This window comes from Artemia franciscana, chromosome 8, assembly GCF_032884065.1.
Source record: "Artemia franciscana chromosome 8, ASM3288406v1, whole genome shotgun sequence".
NCBI lineage: Eukaryota > Metazoa > Arthropoda > Branchiopoda > Anostraca > Artemiidae > Artemia > Artemia franciscana.
In genome coordinates this window covers 10182410-10207636 of record NC_088870.1, presented here as the reverse complement: position 1 = coordinate 10207636, position 25227 = coordinate 10182410, and the positions used below count along the sequence as shown (strand labels likewise).

The 25227-nt window shown below is 33.4% G+C and overlaps 1 protein-coding gene and 1 long non-coding RNA gene across 2 annotated transcripts in view; one reads left to right on the top strand and one right to left on the bottom strand.

The window, feature by feature from the left end:
- Nucleotides 1-25227, bottom strand: part of LOC136029959 (GATA zinc finger domain-containing protein 14-like) — a 25577-nt gene extending 350 nt beyond the window's left edge. The window contains exons 1-4 of the mRNA XM_065708513.1: nucleotides 25096-25227; nucleotides 15640-15827; nucleotides 5320-7997; nucleotides 3219-3362 (exon numbers count right to left, since the gene is read on the bottom strand). Of these exons, the coding sequence (XP_065564585.1) occupies nucleotides 3219-3362; nucleotides 5320-7997; nucleotides 15640-15827; nucleotides 25096-25109 (3024 nt within the window). The 5' untranslated portion in view covers nucleotides 25110-25227. The remainder of the gene's footprint in view (nucleotides 1-3218; nucleotides 3363-5319; nucleotides 7998-15639; nucleotides 15828-25095) is intronic.
- Nucleotides 20481-25227, top strand: part of LOC136029963 (uncharacterized) — a 69282-nt gene continuing 64535 nt past the window's right edge. The window contains exon 1 of the long non-coding RNA XR_010618148.1: nucleotides 20481-20650. This is a non-coding gene — a long non-coding RNA (uncharacterized LOC136029963). The remainder of the gene's footprint in view (nucleotides 20651-25227) is intronic.

The following is a 25227-nucleotide window of genomic DNA, read 5'->3' as shown; positions in this document are numbered from 1 at the left end:
GTCTTTCAAAAATAATTTAAATAAATATTTAGTTAAAGGTCAATAAGTGAAAGATAAATTAAATTAGATGAAGTTTAGATTTTTTAGTATATTCAGGTGAGGTGGTTGTACGTCCGGGGAGGGAGGGAGGAACCCTATGGTTAAGATTTAAAAAAATTATATAATGAGCAGGCGTGTGGTTGTGTCGAAGAGTGAAGTGGGAGCCGTACTGCGTGTTAGTGAAGAATCTTTTATGTTTATGGGTCTCAATGTGAATTTTTTTCACAGAGCAGTGTACTTTAAGTTTAGTTATTTCCTTTTTTTTTAATTAAACCCGATTGAACCTTGAATAAATCATGTTTATCGCATTGCTTCTATTTATGTGATTTAGGACGAAATTAATCTTGTGTTTTTGCACGTCTCACGAAATTTTGCTAGGCTTTTTATGATCATGCTATACTTTTCGTGTCCGATCATTACCTTTTGCTTCGAGAAAGTTGCATTCATTATTTCCGGTATTGCAAATTTCTTCTTTATTTGCCACGTTCTACTGGAACAGAAAATTAAAGCCTGGGTTTGGTGATACTGAAATTACGTGTAGTGGCACCAGGGGCGGATCCAGCCCCCCCAGATTTTTCTGGCACCCTCATTTGGTTTTTACTTTTTTTTTACCCTTTTTTAATTATACTTGTTGATTTGGTCAATTATTAGCGCCCTTGTCACATTCCCCCCTCCAAAATTTTGCTCTAGGTCCGCCTTTGCTCTTTACCATCAGTGACAGGAACTTACTTCTGGAGCGTGTTTAAGGCTTGGCCCTCGCACTACTCTGTTTGTAGGTCACCCTTAGCTTTGGCCCTAATCTGGTTGCTTTATGCCGTTTTATTATTTGTATAGTGAATTAGATTTCTTTTCCTTTTTTACACCACTATTTTTAATTGTATGTGGGTCATAAATAAACATATAAAGGGGTTTGCCTTTTTGCTATCTAGTACATACGGGTCTTTTTTTGGAGGCCGTATTGCCCAAGAATCTTGTGCTATTAAGTAATCATGGTATTCTTGCCAGTGCAAATTTTTTCAGTATGTCTTCCCTTATTTTTTTTTTTTTTTTTTTTTTTTTTTTTTTTTTTCCATCTATTTACTACTTCTTGAAAATAACACTGGAACGACCATAGGCATGCATCCCTTGTTTACCTTTTGCTATCTTGTGAACTAACATTATATTTATAGAATCACAATAAGGGGAGTATTAAGGCCAGGTATGCTTCTCACTCAATTGGAATATCTGTCTTGGCTTTTTCTACAATTAGTCATGACTTGACGCCCACAACTATTCATAAATTCAAAAATCAACCGACTCGGTCGAGGCCTTCGAGGGTTCCCCTTTTTGCTATCTAGTACACGGATCTTTTTTTGGAAGCTATATTATCGAAGAATCTTGTGCTATTAAGTGATTATGGTATTCTTGCCAGTACAAATTTTGTCAGTATATTTTTCATTTTTTTATTCTATTTACCACTTCTTGGAAATAACACTCTGGGAAAATTTCAATCGCTGAAATTTATCAAGTTCAGAAAAGAGAATTACTATGATTACTATAGGCGATAGTTTGGCCTTTACTAGTGTTCAACTGTTACGGCAATTATGATAATATCTCTGTTTTTTACCCTAGCAAGAAAAGGATAGTATCTATGTCTAGGAACCTGGAGATACCCAATGGTACTTAAAAAGGCTTTTTGACTTTACAATATAACTATTAAATTGTTTTTAAAATATTTGTTTTTAAATGTTATTAAAATATAACTATTTAACACGAGAAAATGTTCCTGAAGGAGATTCTTAGAAGGAAAAATTTAGAACTTAGACACTCTTGATTAAGTAGGCCAAATTTAAAACTGTGAGTTTTTTTGACTCCACAATTAGCATGTAAAAAAGAGCATCGCCTCCCCGTCCCCCACACTTCTTGACCTTCAAATATCATAGACTTAAAACTGAGCCTCCTTTCCTCCTTACAAGTATTTAGCCAGGAAAATTAGCACCTAAGCAAGACGTTCACGTGGTTTCCTTAAGAGAGATTAGTTCATCAGGTGATTTTTAAGGGTCGTGTTTACAGGTACAACTACCAATATTTACAGCAGCAGATATTCTAGCGTTGAACTTATTTTAGCTAAAAAAAAAACAAAAAAAAAACAAAGCGAAGCACTTAACCACCCTTCAACTTTCGCTTGTTCGGAGTATATCACCACCTTGGGCATGTATAATAATAAATAAGGAAAAGAGAAAAAGAAATCCTGCCACTTACCCAGATCCTGATTGCAACAATTCTTCCTACCAACAATTCATTCCATTTAGTAACATACCCAAAACTCCTGTTTCCAAAAAAAAAAAGAAAAAAAAACAAAGCAAAGCACTTAACCACCCTTCAACTTTCGCTTGTTCGGAGTATATCACCACCTTGGGCATGTATAATAATAAATAAGGAAAAGAGAAAAAGAAATCCTGCCACTTACCCGGATCCTGATCGCAAAAATTCTTCCTACCAACAATTCATTCCATTTAGTAACATACCCAAAACTCCTGTTTCCAAAAAAAAAGAAGAAAAAAAAAAAAAAAAAGAAAAAAAAAACGGAACCTGAGACCAAAACAATTTCGATTTAACTACACTTCAAAAACTATACGAACAGAGACAAACTATTTTAAGATCTCTATAGAAATCACACATATTCACTGACGTTTTTAAAGATTCCCATTGAAAAATAAAACCAAGAAAAAGAGTTTTGGGTGCAGATACAACTATATGGCCGCTTTTTAATGCTATTTCCCTTAAATTTTCCGAATAATTAGTTTTTTTTCGTCTATTTTCAAATTCCCTTCCCCCCTCCTCAACTGAAACAAATTCCAGAAGCAAAAAAAGCCTAGTCTTTACAGGGTCTCAAATACTAAACAGAAATGGATTTATCTTATCTCTGATATCTAGTTGTTATGCCACCTCCTGAATGTGTTGCAGAATAACTCATCCAAAACATAAACAAGGCATAAATTTAGGAATCCATTAAGAGTATTCTCATTTAATAAATTCCGTGGATTAATACTGTGACAAGGTTTAGACAGAAAATAATACACTAATAAAATTAAATAAGAATAAGTCTATATCCAGTCTATAAGCAAAAAAATGTACTTCAATCAGACTACGTAAATGTAAAATGTTTTTCTAAGTTCAAAATAGTTTAAAGTGCTTACGGGTTTGAAGTTTGGGGGAATTGAATGTCCCATGTGGATATTCTGGTGAGTAACATAGCCAGAAGGCAGTTCCGACGGAAAACTCACTCCGTAATCTGCATTAAATTGGAAGTTTCCCACTTCGTGCGATGGTCTTGCTGGATTCTAAAAGAATGAATTTTTAGTTTCGGTTCATAAATTTGTATTTCAGTCACAGATAAAGGTTGTTATAGCCAATGAAAGTAAGAGATTAGATTTTAAAATTATTTCATTGAAATCTTAGTCTGAAATGTTTCACAGGGGAAGCTAAAAAAAATCAAGTTGCTTTGACATCTGTTTGTATAACTTTTAACCAATCCTTTAAAATTTACTTTATGAAAAAGGACTTTGCAAATAATGAAAGAAACTACGGAAGAAGGCATAATTTGCCTACAGATCTAAATAGCAACTCTTCTTGGAAAAGTAAAAAAAAAAAAAAATGACAAAAAACTTTCTTTTTTATGTTTTCAACACCCTCTCGCCCCAAAACAATACTTTGACACCCTACTCTCAGGATGAACATGTCTATACCCATGGCTGACATATCAGAGAAATTACTAGGGAAAAATTCTATAGGCCGGATATTTGAGTGGCTGTGTTGCCAAATAAATTAGCCATTTACTATAAAATACAAATGAACGTGGATTGTCAGTTTAATTGACATATACTGATATTTATTTCTTGAAGTTTTGATATTTCTTTATTTATGAAAGTAAAAAAAGTGAAAACATTCAAAACGTATTTTTTTTCCAATTAAAGGGCAAATTATGTTCTTGTCTTGAGAAGGCATGGAGGTTATTAGCCCTACTCATGCTGATTTTGCTTGTCTTGAGTTTCATTTATTTATTGATAGTGATTTGTGGTAGTTTTACGCTTTGAAGAATATTTGACTTTATTTCTACTAATTTTTTGCTTATTTTTCGGCGTGAGATCTCGCTCTTTCCGTTAAAGTTTTTTTCTGTTTTCCCAATTGTTTAAGAACGATCGCTGAAACAAAAAGGCTTTTGAATTGTCATAAGAAGCTTCATTATTGCATCAAAATACGTTTGTGACGAGCGAGGGGCAGCCCTTCTGGTATACGGAACAATTTTGTTCATTTAAACTTTTAATGTTACTCATAACTTTCAGTTGAAAAAAAAATGCTTTTTAAATTTAATTTCCGACCGTTTTTGAAAACAAGGCCTTAAAATTCCCCCTCTACGTCGAACATTCCTCCTACCAATAAAAAAATTATCCCGAGAAAAATCCCTCCTTTTTGGTCACTTAAAAGGACACAAGAAATTTTGATTTCCGGTCAGATGAGCCCCCTCCGGATCTTCAGTGATCACAGGTCCGATATGATCGCACCTGAAAAAAAAATAAATAGGGATCCGTGATCTTACTACTGGCAAAAAAAATGCAAAATTGAACATTTTTGTATATAGGACCTTAAAACCTCTACAATAGTTCTCTGATCTGGTGAGTACGAAAGTGTGATTTTCATTAAGATCCTTGTTTTTTCGGGGTGCTCCCGCCTTTTTCGAAAATTGGGCAAATTTTCTTAGGCCCTTAACTTTTGATAAATTTTTACAATAGGAATCAATACAAAAATTCAATTCTTTTGATGAATATGTCTTTTAAAGTTTCGGTTACTATTGAGCTGAACTATTTTTTTTTTAATCCATGTCCAATTTTATGGTTCTAAAATCATTCCTCAAAGGTTTACCGGTTTCTAGCTTAGCTACCTAAGCTTATTTTTTACTGCAATTAAGGGTGTACACACACAGACCTGATATTGTAGCCTATATACATGATTATATAAAAACAAATACTGAATACCAAATCTCACGTGTGATATTTCTCATATTAAGACTTGATTCCCAAGCTGATTCGAGTCTTGTTAAGTCACTGGAAACAAACCAACTTAACTTGATTTATCAATAACCAGCAGGTTGGTTAAAATTGTTTACCGCTGACATATATATAAATATATATATATATATATATATATATATATATATATATATATATATATATATATATATATATATATATATATATATATCCTGATTTTATATATGAATGGATACATAAAAAGACATACTGAATACCGGATCTCAGGTATGATATTACTCATATTGAAGTTTGAAGTTCCAGCAGACTGATAGGCTTGGCCAAAGGTATTCCAAGAGCCTGTCGACTTTTTACTATTGCTATTATTCTGCTTGGATTCTTTCTTATTCTTCTTGCTATCATCCCCGCTAAAGGTTATTGTTGACATACTATTCGACCAAGTAACAGCAGTTTGGCTTGATACTGATTTTTCTGGCTTTGAAGAACTAGGCTTCACCTTGCTAGGTTTCTGTTCTGTTTGATTTAACCCACTATTTGCAAATGAAACATCATCAAGTATAGAAGAGAAACTAGGCAAAGGTACCGTCATTGTAGTGCTGCTGTCAGCATAATAGTTGTTCAAATGCTGATCACTGGATCTTGTATTTTGCTCTTTGGTTTTACTTTTATCACCACAGTTTGATCGATTACTGTCATACTGAAAGAATGTGCTTGTGTCCCCGGCCGCTTCAAAACTGGGCATATTACTCAAATCCTGATGAAAATTACCAATTTGATGTGGACTTGGGTAAAATGCTTGATCAGAGAACTGAAATTGTTGATAATTGCTATTGTCATTAAATCCCTGTGTTTTATTATAGTTTTGTCCCGTGTTGTGAAAATATTGCTGATTATTATGCCACTGCGAATAATTTTGTTGACTTCTGAATTGTTCTGATCCTGTATAATCTTGATTGATAAGTGCTTCAGCTGAATATGCACAGTAGCCTCTGGTGTAGGATTTATAAGAACGATTTCTATCAGAATCAGAATATCCCTGTTTTAAATGATTTTCTGGCCTTGTATAAGAGTTGCTAGAAACAGTAGTGACAGTAGCAGTTGTCACAGGAAGAGTTGGTTTCAAATTAGTTTGCGGTATTGCTGTTTTGGGCGGTATATTTCCTAAAAAAGCACTACTCCCAGTCAAGCTATGTTTGTCTTGCTTGTCTGTACCCGTCTTCAAGTTGTTATCTCTATTCTTGGGTTGTTCGACCAACTGGCTCACAGACAGAATCCGTTGTGATTTCTGACATTTTGCGTCAAAGTGTAGTACTCTGGCGTTGGAAATATCTTGCTGAGCATAATTATGAAATCCTCCATAAGGAAAATCCAGGCCAATGCTGTTGCTTGTTTGATAGTCGGAGGCACTTTTATGAGCTGAAGAAATCCCTTGCTGCTTTACGGAATTGGAAAAAGCGTTTGAATCTTCCACCCGATTACTTGCATAATAGTTACATAAATTTGCATTCTCTTGTTCTTTTACGTTAAAAGACTGCTGATTTGTATCCTGTGCGGTTGAGTCACTTTTTTTGTTAGTAGTTGAAACATATTTTGTATCATCGATATTAGATCTTGACTTTCCGAGAGCCTCTGCACTTTGATTCGTTGTTTTTTCTAGTAAGTTTCCTATTGCATGTGATATCATATTGGCTTGACAAAGGGAAGTTTTTTGATTATTAGCTCCTAAGACACTACCAGTATTTGTATCCATTTTTTGAGTTACTACTTGGGGTATTGCATCATGAACCTCCCTAATATTCAGCTGCATTTTTTCTTTGTTAGATGCAGCGCTCTTCTTGTCCTGTTGATCTGAGCCAGAGAATTTGTCAACCAAACGGGCAGTTTGTTGTGCATTATCTGGGTTGGCCTTAAAATTTTCAACAACATTGCGTGAGATACTTGCCGGAGTGGCATTTACAAGTTCGGTAATATGAGGCTCTTTGTCGTTGGAATTCCGCACTGTTGACATAGCGATGGGAGGCTCTATAGGTAATTGTTCAGCACTTTTTCTTGCCTCTGCTGACCTGTTATCCACCACCCGGTCTTTTGAAAATTCAGTCCCGTTATTGCTGTTTACATTACAAACATTGGTATAATTTAAGAAGTTGGTATTGTCACATGGGTACCCAGGATAGCCATTAAAAGATGTATCATAATAATTTGAATATGTCTGAGCTAAATATGTCGATTCAGGCTTTGAAGACGCGTAATAGCAAGAGGGATATGTGTAAATGGATTGATTGGAAGTTGTCACTTCACTTTTAGTCGAAACAGCTTCAACTGGCTGATGATTAGGATCATTAGGAACTTCATCAGTTTGATTTGTTTCTGCAGATACTTCGTTTGGAGCAGAATTCTGAGATTTAGAAGGTTCTTGCTGTAATACATTTGAAATTGAGAAGTTATGCTCAGGTACGTCGTTTTTGGTTGCATTATTATCACTTGCATCCGGTTGGGATGCCTTTTCCTTCAAAACCAAAGGTGTGGACACAGATTTATCAGTCATGTTACCCTGAAGGTTAGTTTTAGAGGTACTTGTTTTCCTTTTCTTTGACGGTTTGGAACTCCTGGATATTGATAGTTTTCTTTTAATCGGCAGTCTTGGTGTTTTTGAAGGTGACACTTTTGAATGTTGAAGCATAAATTTTGGAAAAATTTGTCGACCCATAGGAATTTTCGACTGTTCGCTCGAAGAAAGAATAACAACAGACGCACTTGGCGTATTGACAATAATTTGTGCATTGTCGTTTCGCAGTGGTCTTAGGCCAGGTTCACTTCTAACAAATCTCTTAACGCTTGAATCTCTTTCATGGTTTAGTATCGCACGTACATCAACTTGTATCCCTTTGTCGTTTTTTAGTATGTTAGGGCAGTTGCACTTCCCAAAACCTGAGAAGAAAAGGTAATTAGAAAACAATTTAGGATACACACTACAACTAAAATAATTAACCCTAAGTTCAAATAGTAATGCATCTATATAAAAACATGACGTTTAGTATCGACAGGGAATTTGCTGAACTTCGGTAATTAGCGTCAGTTGCTCACACCAAGCTCGCTGGTACCACTTAATATCAACAAGAGTTTCGGAACGTTAAGAGGCGCTCACGTTAACGACGGAAAAATTTATCTAAGCAAAGACATGGTGAAGAGTTTGTGTAATTTTATAAAGTTTTTGGTGAGCTTATGTAGATTTGATTTCAACCCAAAGTGATTTTATTTATGAGCCGTCCTAGCCGAGTGGTTAGCGCTCCGGAGTTAGAATCCTGAGGTCAGGAGTTCGAGTCCTGGTGTCACTGGTTATTCGGTTTGGAACAAGGGTCAATCGTGTGACCCTGTAAGCCCAGCCAGAGTTGACCCAACTCTAAATGGGTACCTGGAGAAATCTGGGGGAAAACACCAGAAGCGTCGGATGATTTGCCCCCAACCACGCATTGCGCTCCCGGCCGAATGCATCGATACAGGAGATCGGTACCTGCGCAACGCAGACCATTGGTCAGCACACGAGAAAGTTTATGTTAAGAAGTCAAAGTAAAAAAGCTACAACAAATTCTGAAGCTTTTATGAGAATCGAGATCCAGTTAACATGACATTTAAATAGTCATATAAAACAAACTGCTAGTTGCAACTTACAAATAGAAATCCACTAAAACAAAAAGGCAGTGTGTGGGTCTGCTTGAATTATATGCCACTGAATGAAACTGATAACGGCTAAAATTGGTCATAAAAAAAAGTCAAAATTGCATAGCTTAAGGAATCCATGCTATTCTTCAGAAGCATAATCGAATAGCATGAGCGTCAGAGGTTACAAATTTGCAATTTCAATATGAGAAACCCGCCAATTTTGATGGCAGAAAACTCGCCAAATAAGCCATTGGAATTTGTATTAGTTTGAAGTTGAAAAATGTTTCACAAAAAGTCAATCAGAAAATGGAAGTTCCAGAAAAAGCATTTAAATCTGCGAGCAGCAACTCTATTTATCACCTAAAACTAAAAATGAATAAACAATAATATATGTTTCCAGTTCCATATGACAGGTACAATGGGCTGATTTGACTAGACCGATGCTGAGTTTCTGTTGCATATGCTAGGCATGAATCCATTTCCACTTGGAGAACCTAGCCCAACATGAGGTTTTAGACTAAATTGAATGACAAATTGAGTACTAAAGAATTTTACTAAATGTTTTTTTTTTTTTCCTTTTAATCTCTCCTGTTACATTCTCAGTTCAGTTCTATATGGTTTTATGCTTAGTTCTGACTGATTTCTTAAGAATTAAGAATCTCAATACACATATTTATTACAATCATATTAGGTCAAAATATTGGTCTGCATTTTCTATTAAGCTATCATAGGCAGAAATAGCACTGAATAAGTAAAGAGAGAATATTATTATTAGTCAGCCACACGAAATAATGGTAAAATACGGGGGAAAATAAAAGAAGGAAACACCAAGCTTCAAAAGGGGGGGGGGGGGGTTGTAAAGTAGCAATGCTACTTGGCAGCATTAAAATTTATTGGTAGATTTTGTTTGAAAATACCATTTTTACATACAAAAATAATTTTTGCTCAAAACAAAGCTGTCAAAACAAACGTCGCACTCTGCCTTGCAAAAAGTGGGGTAGCTAATTTGCAATGGCAGTTTTAATGGCCTAGTAAAATTAGTTGGGAGATAATGTCTGAAAATACCAGTGCTTCCACTATCCTGGAATTTTCGGGGATTTACCAAACTTCTGTATTCTCAAAAAAATTGTTTCCCTAAAAATTCCCTTTCGTTCAGGGTTGCCTTTCATTTTCTGTTTCTAAGAAACAATTAGCTTGGACTCAGTGGAAAACAAGTGACGGGTGACAGAATACAATAGAATTATACAGTTTGGGCTATGTATTTGCACATTAGGGGGGGGGGTAGGTTAGTTTATGTTAAGTTACCCCCATTTCCTTGTGTGCAAATATATAGCCCAAATTTGTTTCTGAAGTATTATATTTTCATCATGTTTTGGCATTTTTCATTAGGATTAACATAACTTTACTTCTTGAGTTTTGACGGTATAATACAAGTACCTTTAAGTACCAATTAAAGGAATTGATGTTCTTGTCAGGAATCTTTGCTATTGAAAAAATTGTTGAATTTTGCTTCATTTGGCATGTAAAAATTAAGTACATTTTTTATATATATATTTACATATATTTTATATATATTTCTAATATATTTTAATATATATATATATATATATATATATATATATATATATATATATATATATATATATATATATATATATATATATATATATATCATGAAAAGAGAAATCACCAATGCTACAGCACAAACACAAAAAAAAGAAAAAAAAAAAAAAGAAAAAAAAAGGAGGAGACAGAAGGAGAAAAGGAAGACTGTTTTCCTAAATTAGTGATTAATATAGACCAGCACTCGAATGAGGCCTTAACCCTACTCATCCATACAATCACATAGGTCAAACAGCATAGCCACACACAATCAACCATAAAGAATAATCCATGGACAGGCAGTCATGTCGTCAATAAGTATAAGTCGTCATTTACCAAACAATAGAAAAAATAATATAGACAAATAATTCAGAGGCAACACCCAACGCAAGGGCTCATCAGGAGAATACACTGGCCTATATAGGGTTTCGCCACTCTAAATTCTCTACCCAGCACAGTGTTGTGGCTACCATAGAATATCCATGGCATCCCCGCGTCAGGTATCACCCCCAAAATACATGTCTATGAAAAAAAAACAGCAAATGTAAAATAACCAAGTAAAACCAAAAACAAGCTTATCCTGTTAATATATCCCTCCCTTTAGCAACAATAGGTAAACTAAATATTATAAATTTTACCAAATCACAAATATTAACACATTGCAAAAAACCTGAATGAACTAAACAATTATAGAATTCATCTTTACCATGTGGCTATTTTTTTTTTTTAGAAAATCCGCTCAATTAGAAACACAATTCAAAATAAATGGCGCTGTGACAACATTTCTCGAACCCCCGAAATTAGTTAAAAATTTCTTTAAGTATTTCTAGATAATTCTTTTGATATTTATTTAAAAGTTCGTTATAATGAAAACTAAATTTTTTAAATTGCCAAGTTAATCTATTTGCAGAAAAACCTCTTGATATCAATTTTTGGCTTAAGACTTTACATCTATTTTTAAAATCAATATAATTACTACAAATCCTTGCATAACGAAGTAACTGTGAGAAAAACGCTGAATATGTGATATTTGAGTGTATATTACTTTCAGGGATTGGGAAACTAATCACTTCAAAATCAAAATCATCCGTTTTATTATACATTTTAAAACTTAATTTATTATTATCACAAATGTTAATATTTAAATCTAAGAAATGATCTTCATGACCAGCGCCATGACTAGGCTCAAGAATAAGCTCTGATGGATATATATTTTTAGAAATATCAATGAAATCCTTACAATTTAAGACCAAAATATCATCTAAATATCTTTTATTATTTGACAAAGCATGTTTTAAATTAATTGGATTATTCTTATCCATCATATATTTATATTCTAGTTGACTTAAAAACAAGTCAGCTATAAATGGGCTGGCATTCCCCCCCATGGGAATTCCCACAATTTGCTTGTACAAATCACCACCAAATCTTATATAAGTACTGTATAAAACAAATTCCAATAACTCAAAAATCATATCCAAGCTGTAACATCTCAAGTTAACTCTAGTATTAAAGCAGTTTGTTTCATATAGCTTTTTTTATTATAAATGTCTATTTTTAAGAACCTTTTACTAGATAAGAGGAAAGATTTCTTTATAACAGTTTTTAAATTATCAAACACTAAATTAAGTGATAAATTAGTATACATTCTCGCAAAATCGAAAGACTCAATTCTTTTAGCTGAAACCATTGTTAAAGAATCTATCACCTGCAATGAATTATTAACACTCCAATATGGATTAAAATTCGAAAATTTTTTAATACCAGAACAATAGGTTTTAAGTTTATTTACAATTTCCTTTAAAATTAAAGAGAGGTCAGTAGCAGCAATGCGGGTTGGACATTTAGTTGCTCCAGCAATAAACCGTGGTTTAGGGGGATTCTTATGAAATTTTACAGTCCAATATAGGAAAGGGAACTTTTTATCATTGTCATTTATTTTAATATTAAAATTTTTAAAAAGTATTTCTTCAGTCTTTTCAATTAAATTCTCATCCTCTATATTTACCTTTTCGTAAACATTAGTTGTGCATAACTCCCTTTTTAAGATATCACAATACAGCTTCTGACAAATTATGGCAAAATTATTATTAGCTTTATCCACTGGCACAATTACAAATTCATTCTTTAGATTAGCAATTGCTTGTTTAATCTTCGCATTATAAAATAATGATTTAGTGTTACTATTTTTTAAGTTAGAATATATTTTATTTCTTACTCTACTAATAATTAAATTCTTCCAACTTTGAAAACTCTCTTTATTTTTATTCTCTTTCTTACACCACTTATCAATAAATAAATCAAAATCATTTTCCAAGCCATCAAGAACACTCGATGGTTTCAGATGATGAGAAAGACGGAAATTAGCCCCTTTATTCATTATAATTTGAAGATCATCTTGCTTTATTATTGACAAGTCCCCTGTTATAACATGTTTGTAAGTAGGATTTACAAATGGGCCAAGTTGCTTACAATTACAAACCGGTTTCCAATTTATATCACTATCTAGTTTTTTTAGTATTAAATTATAATTAAAAATAATTTGCCCAATAGTTTTTGAAAATTTATAAGTTAAAACTGGACTATCATTATAATTTAAATTACTAGGAAGGGCCTGTTTCACATGCCGCTGATTTAAAATTTCTGGTAAATTAATATCTTCAATCTGCTTACAAGTAAAATTAATAGGTAAATATAATCTGTTATCCTTATTACTAATCTTATCGAACTTTTTCTTTTTTGAAATAAATTTCGTTTTAGTTAGAATGCAAATTGTATCACATATTACTTTAAAATTATAATCAAGAGCTGTATTATTCTTAACAATCCAGAAAAGTTTGATTAAATTCCTCTTGGATAAATTATTTAGACACTTTATTACAGAAATCATACCCCTAGATTCAAGTAGCTGGCATAGATCTATAGAAAGCATATGTACATCTAATTCATTTTTTCTATTATTTTTCCTATGTCCTCTCGATCGTTTTTTACGTTTAGTAGGACAAGTAAAAGAAGGATGGTCCATAAAACCATCAATACATTTAACAACAACATGAGACATGTCACCATATTTTGCTACACGATCATTTAGCCCAAAAGGATAAGTTGTACCAAGAGTATGGATCCAGAAATCCTCCTGTTTACGTAGTCTATTATTCTTCTCTTCTTTATTTAAATTTTCTAATTCTAAATTTTCTTAAATTGTGACAGTTATATCTGATATGGAACATTTACCATTATTACAATGTTGAACTAGATAGTTATTAGTTTTTTCATTATTAACTGTTGTCTTATGTCCAGAAAATCTTTTATATATATTATTAGTTGTTTCCCCCACATATTGTAAGAACAATTTTATACATTTATATATCACAAAATGAGAACAAAACGATTTAGAGTTATTGTAGGTGCTTCAATTCTAAATTCTTACTGCTAAAAGTAATTGAATATTTATTCTTTCTGAAAATCAAATCTGCCAAGGAGTTGGGTGGATTTCATAATTTTGAACCTGGTTAAACCCCCTTTCCTTGTAAAGATTGGGAAAGTGCAGTCAAAAAAAGAACTGTTAATGTTCTTAATCCCCCCCCCCAGAAAAACCCTTTATTTAGAAGGATTTCCTATACCACAAATAATGGTGATATACTGCTAGTTTGGAATTCCATGTTTGAAGTTTTTAAGACCAAGCTTCAAACCCCAAATGTCAATAAAAAACATTCAATAAAAACAATGTCAATAAAAATGTCAATAAAAACATTGCTAAATTGTTGAAATCTGGATAAATCTCATAAGGTTTATCCAGAGCTATCACAGGTATATACTAGCTATCACATTATATGTTAATGCATTAAAACCTAGAGTTCATCAAGAAATGCAATAGGGACCCCCCCCCTCCTTTGAATTTGAACAAACAAGTAAATTGTACAGAAGTGACAGATTTTCCTATGAACTAAGCTTGTTTCAGACTTAACCCGCCTCCCCCTTCCAAGATAAATAATTGATAAAGTATCTCCTATCATTGTAAAACATTGGACACATGAGTTAAGTTTATCAACCTAAATATGAAATACGTTTTAGTATAAGAGTCATTTCCCTTCTGGTTTTAACAAATCTACGAATAATGTATTTTCATTGCCCAAATACAACTACAATATTTAGAGTTGAAGGGCAGTATACTCTATTTGATATACTGGATATACTGCATTTGATTTAACAGCATACTGAAATTATTCTAACTGATTTAAAAGCCTCTGTCACTCGTGTTTAATGCTCTTGTAGCATACACCATTAGCAGAGACTTAGAAAGGTCTTTAGACACATGGGGCGTAATTTCAACTTGTCACCACCCCCCTCTGTCACATTCTATTTTTTTTACTTTTAACAAGTTTAACAAGTTTTTTTTTTTTTTCACAGTTAAAAAAAGTTTGGAAGAATAGAAAGATAAGCCTACAAACCAAGATTAGAATATTGGAAGCTACAGTGATGACAGTGGTCAAATATGGCTCTGAAGCATGGACACTCCGAAAAGCAGATGAAAATTTACTAGATGTTTTCCAGAGAAATTGCCTACGGATTGTTCTGGGTACCCGGCTGACTGACCGTATTTCAAACAGTAGGTTGTGCGAAAAATGTGGTTCAATCCCGCTTTCTAGGGCTATAATGAAAGAAAGGTTGAGATGGCTAGGCCACATTCTACGGATGAAGGATGACAGATTACCGAAGATTGTCCTTTTTGGCCAACCGTCTGGGGCTACACGGAAAGCAGGTCGTCCTTGTCTGGGTTGGGAGGATGTCATAAATAAGGATTTAAAGGAAATGGGAACTTCCTGGGAGGGTGTAAAGAGGGAGGCTTTAAATAGATTAGGTTGGAGGAGGAGCGTGCGTAGCTGTGTTGGCCTCAGGCGGCTTGGTGCTGCAGTGAGTTATTAGTAGTAGTAGTAGTAGTAATCACTTGTTTATTACGTGCTAGAGATTATGACACTAAGATAGAGCTCGAAAGTTTATTTTGGCTTTCTATTACCAGCTTTGTTTTTTTTCCATAATTTTTCATTTTTTTGTTTTTTGATCCATAAATTTTCTTGGTCCATAAATTCAAATTCAAGCCTTGTAACAGTGATTTTTGAAATAGATATCTTATCTTACCTAGTTTATCAATTTAAATATGAAATAAATTTTAGTATAGCAGTCATTTCCCCTGTGGTTCCAAGAAATGAAGTAATAAACCCAAATAAAACTACAATATTTAGACTTGAAGGACAATTTCTTCCTTGTATTTGACTCAATATCTACACCAAATTAGTAAAGACATTACCTTGGCCACCTTCTTGAGTAGACTCTGAAATCAGACTTCTTAGTCTTTGAATATACGTGACTGCAGTCTGAAGTATTTTTAGCTTACTGACATTTTCAGCTGTTGCTAGTTCTGGAATTTCTTTTGAAAGGCACGAAAAACCTTCATTTAGCCTGTCTCTTCTTTGTTTTTCCCATTCCCTTGTTTTCCTAGAAATAAGTTTCCTTGTATTAATCAATTGTTATCATTGAAGCGCCAGAATTCTCGGAAGAGGGTTTCTGGTACTTAAAAAATCATGTTGTGGAGCTAAAGTCTGTTTCCCCAAAATCTGAATTCTAATTGTTTTCTTATAACACTAATGTCTATGTAACAAGTAAACCCCCCACCCTCACTAGGAAGACCCTTATGGCTGAAACCACATGAATCTGTTCGTTAACCAGAAGCTGTAAATTGTCAGCATCATAGATATGCACCTTAAGTTTGACTCTAAAACTTAAAACTCTAAAATCACCATGTCTAGACTATTCAAGAAAAATCAGTAAAATGATGCAGACCTTTAAGTTAATCAGATTCATCACTCCTATTTCAAAAAAAAGCAGCTATTGATTTCTCTGGTTTGAGGCCAATCACAGTTATATCAATCTTCAGTCGAATCTAAAAGAGTTTTGTAGCTTTGTGCTTAAAAAATATCTCCTCTTGAGTAATTGATATGAAGCAATTTGATAATGTCCCAAAGTGTACAATAGTCCACTATTTCATTAGTTTAATTGATTTCATTCTAAACACCAAGACAAGCCCAGGAAATAGAATCTAATTGCAAAAGATCTTAAGAAAAACCCAAGATCTTGTTGATCAGAAAATTTTGCTGGGAATGATGGCGAAGAAAATATTCCTGAGTATCTTATCAATATTGTAAAAAGTTTTTGAGCAAACAGAGAACAAATTGTAAAATATGAAAATAATTTTCCTTCTTCTTTGCTTTTTTTTCAGAGGTGTCCTCCAAGGAATACAGAGCTGTTATCAATGAAATAGCTGTTAGACTAGAGAAAAGATGGAAGCATTTAGATGATCCTTCCCTAGCTGAGGTAGTGACTGGAGTGGCTAAAAGCCAAACTTTCAATTACGTTGAACAATTTATCTCTGATGCAGACAAACTGAATATGGTGGTAAGTAAAGATAAACAGTCAGTAATGACATTTTCATTCAAAAAGCTCACCAGAATCTTAATCACATGTAGATCTAGAACTTCTAATAGACCCAATGCAAGATTGATTGTAAAAAAAAAAAAAAAAAAAAAAAAACGGTGCTACCCAAATGCTGAAAACTCCATAGACTTTCTGGGACCCTAAGGATAAACTAAAATTAAGTTTCTGTATTTTCATTCATTCACTATTAGAATATTCATATCCTGTTTGGCATTTCTCTCTGACAAAAGAAGAAAGTCTTAAAACTGAATGGGTTCAGAAAAGATCATCTATGATGACAAGATCTATGTATGATTAAAAGAACAAATCATCTATGGAGGTTCCCTATTGCATTACTCTTTTTGTCCAAAAGCATTTGAACTTGGCCTCCTTTGTGCCCATCATGAGAAACTCTGTCTAAAATTGGGCTCAACTCTCCTCTTCCATCTCATCTACAAGAATTTCGTCCCACCTCCTCTTGTCCTTCTTACATCCCGACTCTACAGAGAAGCGGCTGCGCTAAGTATTGTGCCAAGTATTGTTTGTACTTTCGATAATTTGTAACATGTGCTTTTTGACCAAATGTACTTGTAGCTTTTCTGTCCATTGACGATTTTTTCTTGTGGTAACTGTATTTTGATTATTATAGGATTTTTATCTTATTAATTGATGGACTAAAGGACACCATATTTGGGCCATGCCTATGAGAGTGTATCTTGTTATAGTAAATGATTTGGTTTGATATTACGAAGTAATCTGATTCTCGGTCTGTTAGCTCTTAATACCAGAAGGAGAACTAGAGACCCTTTGAAAAGGTCGTCAGGCAGACAAAAGTGTTAGGTTAAATTTTTCAGTACACAAGGGTGTGAAAACTTGAAACTCTTTTAGAAACAGAGGCTTCAAATGATTCTGATAGACTTCAGGTGTTTCCTTGTTGCTGACCTGCCAGTAGGCAAAAGTACTTGAAGTTACATACAAAGCAGCCTTTTAATTCTTAAAAACTTAATAAATATTCCAATAATATTCAATTCAGATTGCTTATTCAAGCTCAACAAGTTATGGCAAGACCACCTAATCAATTCTAAATAGTTTGCCAAACAAACTGAATAAAGTTTATAACAGACAAGATAGGCTGATTCTTTATTGTATTGAATCCCCTTAAGGAAAAGGACATATTACAGGTACTTTTATTCATCAGCAAACTAGATGGAATAAGTGAAGTCTCTTAATCTTTTTACATATGACATAAAAAATTAACATTGCTTATTTATTTCATCTATATAGTGATTTTTTTTTTAATATTTTTTCTGCTAAATAGAAAACTGAATAACAAAGCAACCAGGCATGTACAAGTTGTACATAAGTTCTTATTATCTTTGCATATTCAAGTTATTCATGATCAAACAGTTTGTGGTAACAAACTGTAGTAAGGAGCAACTGGCTCAATAGTATCCAAAACTCTAAAAAATGGAATTTTGATATCAATAGTTACATCAAAAGAATCGCATTTTAATGCTGATTTTAAATATATAAGTTTTATCAAGTTAATCTACCCATCAAAAGTTAAAAGCCTGAGAAATTTTGCCTTATTTTAGAAAATAGGGGGAAACAACCCCTAAAAGTCATAGAATCTTAACGAAAATCACACCATCAATCACGAAAATCACACCATCAGATTCAGCATATCAGAGAACCCTATTGTAAAAGTTTCAAGCTCCTATCTAGAAAAATGTGGAATTTTGTATTTTTGCCAGAAGGCAGATCATGGATGCCTGTTTATTTGTTTTTTTTCCCAGGGGTGATTGTATCAACCCAGTGGTCCTAGAATCTTGCGAGAGGGCTTATTCTAACAGAAATGAAAAATTCTAGTGCCCTTTTTAAGTGACCAAAAAATTGGAGGGCACCTAGGCCCCCTCCCATGCTATTATTTTCCCAAAGTCAACAGATCAAAATTCTGAGATAACCATTTTATTCAGCGTAGTAAAAAAACCTTATAACTATGTTTTTGGGGACGACTTACTCCCCCACAGTCCCCATGAGGGGCCACAAGTTACAAAATTTGACCAGTGCTTACATATAGTAATGGTTATTTGAAAGAGTACAGATGTTTCTGGGGATTTTTAGGGTGAGGGGGGGGTTGAGAAGAGGGGGATATGTTGGGAGAAATTCCTTGGAGGAATTTGTCATGGGGGAAAAAAAATTTCATGAAGGGAGAACAGGATTTTCTAGTATTATGTAAAAAAATGAAAAATAAATATGAAAAAGTTTTTTCAACTAAAAGCAAGGACAAGCATTAAAACTTAAAACAAACAGAAATGATTACGTGTATGATCAGCTCACCTCCTAATACCTTGCTCTTTATGCTAATACACTTTTAGTAATTTTTGACTATTTAGTCTATGGCTTTTGTGATTCAGGGGTCATTCTTAAGAAATTGGGACAAGATTTAAGCTTTAGTGTAAAGAGCAAGGTACAGGCAAGGGGTGAATCCTTCATATGTGTAATAGCACAGGGCTTGGCTACAAAGTTTCAACCCCACCCCAAATTATTTTTAACTTGTAAAAAGTAAAAAAATACATATAAACAACTTGTTTGTTTGTTTAGTACTTTTTTCACCCCTCCTCCCCCCACAAAAACTTGCATATGCCCTTGAACACACAAGAAATCTGAATAAATAAAAACAAACCTGAAAAACCAATAAGAGACAAAAAATGATTTAACTAAGCAAGAACAGAAGACTTGCAGGGTTGCCATATTATAAAAACTAATTCTTGAATAACAAAATTGTTGAAGTTTTTATTTGGGCAACTGTCCTGTTGTAGCACAATAGTAATCACATATAGCTGGCATGTTTGATATTACATCAATTAAACAAAAATTAAAAAAACCTCTTCTTTGATTAATAAATATTGAAAGTTTCTATACATTAACATAAAAAACTTATATTGTATAAATAATTACTAGAAGAATTGCTAAGGCTAACCTGCAGTTAATTGTAATTTGGAGTGAGAAGCCCCTTAAGTTACCCCTGTTTAAAGGCTTAGATAAACACTTTAAAACACTGTTATCTAAACTAAATTTCTCCATTTGGTAAAATTCTAGTTAATTGACTTCTTGCTATCTCAGTAAGGGTTTAGGTTAGGAAAATGAAACTTTCAGGAATGAATCTACAGACTAAAGTATGTCCTGGAAGGTATTTTGAAGCAACTACCTCTACTCCTTCTCCATCTAGAGGGCCCTGACCTTTGATAACCTTTAAAAATATGTGTGTTATAAAAGTGAAACCTTGCAAAATAGATCTTCTGCTTAATTGAAGTACAACAAAATTGTTTTCAGCTTTGTAAATTTGCTCAATTCCGTTTTATAAGGTTTTAAAGATATGCAAATACATTTCCTAAATTAAAAAAAAACAACACTGATATGGCTCAAAATTCTGCTCAAAGAACAAGAATTGTATTTTCAGAACTAAAGGTAGAGAAAAAGCAACTAGTAACTGAAAATTAAGGTAAAATTTTGTTTTGTCAAATTTCAATAGGTATAGACCTGTCATGTAGGCAAATTTCAGGGCCCTCTAGAGGGAGAAGGAGTGGAGTTGGGTGTTTTAAAACACCTTCCCGAGATGTAATTTAGCCTGTAGACCTATCCCTGAAAGTTTCATTGCTTTTTTTTCAGAGGTGTCCTCCAAGGAATACAGAGCTGTTATCAATGAAATAGCTGTTAGACTAGAGAAAAGATGGAAGCATTTAGATGATCCTTCCCTAGCTGAGGTAGTGACTGGAGTGGCTAAAAGCCAAACTTTCAATTACGTTGAACAATTTATCTCTGATGCAGACAAACTGAATATGGTGGTAAGTAAAGATAAACAGTCAGTAATGACATTTTCATTCAAAAGCTCACCAGAATCTTAATCACATGTAGATCTAGAACTTCTAACAGACCCAATGCAAGATTGATTGTAAAAAAAAAACAAAAAAAAAAACGGTGCTACCCAAATGCTGAAAACTCCATAGACTTTCTGGGACCCTAAGAATAAACTAAAATTAAGTTTCTGTATTTTCATTCATTCACTATTAGAATATTCATATCCTGTTTGGCATTTCTCTCTGACAAAAGAAGAAAGTCATAAAATTGAATGGGTTCAGAAAAGATCATCTATGATGACAAGATCTATGTATGATGAAAAGAACAAATCATCTATGGAGGTTCCCTATTGCATTACTCTTTTTGTCCAAAAGCATTTGAACTTGGCCTCCTTTGAGTCCATCATGAGAAACTCTGTCTAAAATTGGGCTCAACTCTCCTCTTCCATCTCATCTACAAGAATTTCGTCCCACCTCCTCTTGTCCTTCTTACATCCCGACTCTATAGAGAAGTGGCTGCGCTAAGTATTGTGCCAAGTATTGTTTGTACTTTCGATAATTTGTAACATGTGCTTTTTGACCAAATGTACTTGTAGCTTTTCTGTCCATTGACGATTTTTTCTTGTGGTAACTGTATTTTGATTATTATAGGATTTTTATCTTATTAATTGATGGACTAAAGGACACCATATTTGGGCCATGCCTATGAGAGTGTATCTTGTTATAGTAAATGATTTGGTTTGATATTACGAAGTAATCTGATTCTCGGTCTGTTAGCTCTTAATACCAGAAGGAGAACTAGAGACCCTTTGAAAAGGTCGTCAGGCAGACAAAAGTGTTAGGTTAAATTTTTCAGTACACAAGGGTGTGAAAACTTGAAACTCTTTTAGAAACAGAGGCTTCAAATGATTCTGATAGACTTCAGGTGTTTCCTTGTTGCTGACCTGCCAGTAGGCAAAAGTACTTGAAGTTACATACAAAGCAGCCTTTTAATTCTTAAAAACTTAATAAATATTCCAATAATATTCAATTCAGATTGCTTATTCAAGCTCAACAAGTTATGGCAAGACCACCTAATCAATTCTAAATAGTTTGGCCAAACAAACTGAATAAAGTTTATAACAGACAAGATAGGCTGATTCTTTATTGTATTGAATCCCCTTAAGGAAAAGGACATATTACAGGTACTTTTATTCATCAGCAAACTAGATGGAATAAGTGAAGTCTCTTAATCTTTTTACATATGACATAAAAAATTAACATTGCTTATTTATTTCATCTATGTAGTGAATTTTTTTTTAATATTTTTTCTGCTAAATAGAAAACTGAATAACAAAGCAACCAGGCATGTACAAGTTGTACATAAGTTCTTATTATCTTTGCATATTCAAGTTATTCATGATCAAACAGTTTGTGGTAACAAACTGTAGTAAGGAGCAACCTGGCTCAATAGTATCCAAAACTCTAAAAAATGGAATTTTGATATCAATAGTTACATCAAAAGAATCGCATTTTAATGCTGATTTTAAATATATAAGTTTTATCAAGTTTAATCTTACCCATCAAAAGTTAAAAGCCTGAGAAATTTTGCCTTATTTTAGAAAATAGGGGGAAACAACCCCTAAAAGTCATAGAATCTTAACGAAAATCACACCATCAGATTCAGCATATCAGAGAACCCTATTGTAAAAGTTTCAAGCTCCTATCTAGAAAAATGTGGAATTTTGTATTTTTTGCCAGAAGGCAGATCATGGATGCCTGTTTATTTGTTTTTTTTTCCCAGGGGTGATTGTATCAACCCAGTGGTCCTAGAATCTTGCGAGAGGGCTTATTCTAACAGAAAAGTTCTAGTGCCCTTTTTAAGTGACCAAAAAAATTGGAGGGCACCTAGGCCCCCTCCCATGCTAATTATTTTCCCAAAGTCAACAGATCAAAATTCTGAGATAGCCATTTTATTCAGCGTAGTAAAAAAACCTTATAACTATGTTTTTGGGGACGACTTACTCCCCCACAGTCCCCATGAGAGGGGCCACAAGTTACAAAATTTGACCAGTGCTTACATATAGTAATGGTTATTTGAAAGAGTACAGATGTTTTCTGGGGGATTTTTAGGGTGAGGGGGGGGGGGGGGTTGAGAAGAGGGGGATATGTTGGGAGAAATTTCCTTGGAGGAATTTGTCATGGGGGAAAAAAAATTTCATGAAGGGAGAACAGGATTTTCTAGTATTATGTAAAAAAATGAAAAAATAAATATGAAAAAGTTTTTTCAACTAAAAGCAAGGACAAGCATTAAAACTTAAAACAAACAGAAATGATTACGTGTATGATCAGCTCACCTCCTAATACCTTGCTCTTTATGCTAAAACACTTTTAGTAATTTTTGACTATTTAGTCTATGGCTTTTGTGATTCAGGGGTCATTCTTAAGAAATTGGGACAAGATTTAAGCTTTAGTGTAAAGAGCAAGGTACTGGCAAGGGGTGAATCCCTTCATATGTGTAATAGCACAGGGGCTTGGCTACAAAGTTTCAACCCCACCCCAAATTATTTTTAACTTGTAAAAAGTAAAAAAATACATATAAACAAATTGTTCCTTTGTTTAGTACTTTTTTCACCCCTCCTCCCCCCACAAAAACTTGCATATGCCCTTGAACACACAAGAAATCTGAATAAATAAAAACAAACCTGAAAAACCAATAAGAGACAAAAAAATGATTTAACTAAGCAAGAACAGAAGACTTGAAGGGTTGCCATATTATAAAAACTAATTCTTGAATAACAAAATTGTTGAAGTTTTTATTTGGGCAACTGCCCTGTTGTAGCACAATAGTAATCACATATAGCTGGCATGTTTGATAGTACATCAATTAAACAAAAATTAAAAAAACCTCTTCTTTGATTAATAAATATTGAAAGTTTCTATATATTAACATAAAAAACTTATATTGTATAAATAATTACTAGAAGAATTGCTAAGGCTAACCTGCAGTTAATTGTAATTTGGAGTGAGAAGCCCCTTAAGTTACCCCTGTTTAAAGGCTTAGATAAAACACTTTAAAACACTGTTATCTAAACTAAATTTCTCCATTTGGTAAAATTCTAGTTAATTGACTTCTTGCTATCTCAGTAAGGGTTTAGGTTAGGAAAATGAAACTTTCAGGAATGAATCTACAGACTAAAGTATGTCCTGGGAAGGTATTTTGAAGCAACTACCTCTACTCCTTCTCCATCTAGAGGGCCCTGACCTTTGATGACCTTTAAAAATATGTGTGTTATAAAAGTGAAACCTTGCAAAATAGATCTTCTGCTTAATTGAAGTACAACAAAATTGTTTTCAGCTTTGTAAATTTGCTCAATTCCGTTTTATAAGGTTTTAAAGATATGCAAATACATTTCCTAAATTAAAAAAAAACAACACTGATATGGCTCAAAATTCTGCTCAAAGAACAGGAATTGTATTTTCAGAACTAAAGGTAGAGAAAAAGCAACTAGTAACTGAAAATTAAGGTAAAATTTTGTTTTGTCAAATTTCAATAGGTACAGACCTGTCATGTAGGCAAATTTCAGGGCCCTCTAGAGGGAGAAGGAGTGGAGTTGGGTGTTTTAAAACACCTTCCCGAGATGTAATTTAGCCTGTAGACCTATCCCTGAAAGTTTCATTTTCCTAACCTTAACCCTTTCTGAGATAGCAAGAAGTCAATTAACTAGAATTTTACCCTCCATTTTTCTGTCTGCCATGTTTCTTATATCAGCTTTGATTTTTTTTTTTCTTTTTACATATAGCCAACATGAAATGGCAGCTTTTAAGTAGCCTAATAGAACAAGAAGAAAACATGGTAGAATTGTTTTGATTTTTTTTTATTAACTTGATCTTGACAAATCAATGTTTAGGAAATATAGCCTACAACCTTAACAAAATGGATTTATAATGAAATGCTGAGTTTGAAACATATTATTGCCCATTTTCATATCCAAAAATATGAAATAAAATTATTGTTTTCAAGGGACCTAAATGGGCTTAAATTGAATTTGCAAGAGAAGCAATTAGTCTATGTCCAGAAAGAGCATAAAAAAGGCATCTAGTGGTTTGTTAAATTTATTTGTAGATCAATAATATAACTGTGAAATATTTACCATTATTACTATAGAGGTAAGTTTTTCTTGACTATGTTAATAATCCCTTAATAAAAACATTGGGGTACCCACCAATAGAAGTTCACCTAGGTGAGTCTTTATATACCTGAAATGTGGATTCATACCCTTAATTTAGATTAATCTGAAACATGTTCTGCAAGTGAATTATCAAAAGGCACTACAAAACTGTTGAAAAGTTAGCATTTACTTCAGACAACTTAGTCCTGTTAGTAGACCTATGTAGCACCATAATAAGATAGTGCTGATGATTGACAGATATAGTAGAATACTAGGACTTACACCAGAGGACGCATTTAAATCTTTAGAATCATGTTATTGTTATCCAGACCAACTTCTTGCTCTAGTTGTATCTTATTAGTTTTCCTAAATCAAATTTCTAAAAGGAGCATTTATCAACATTCTCTATTTAAA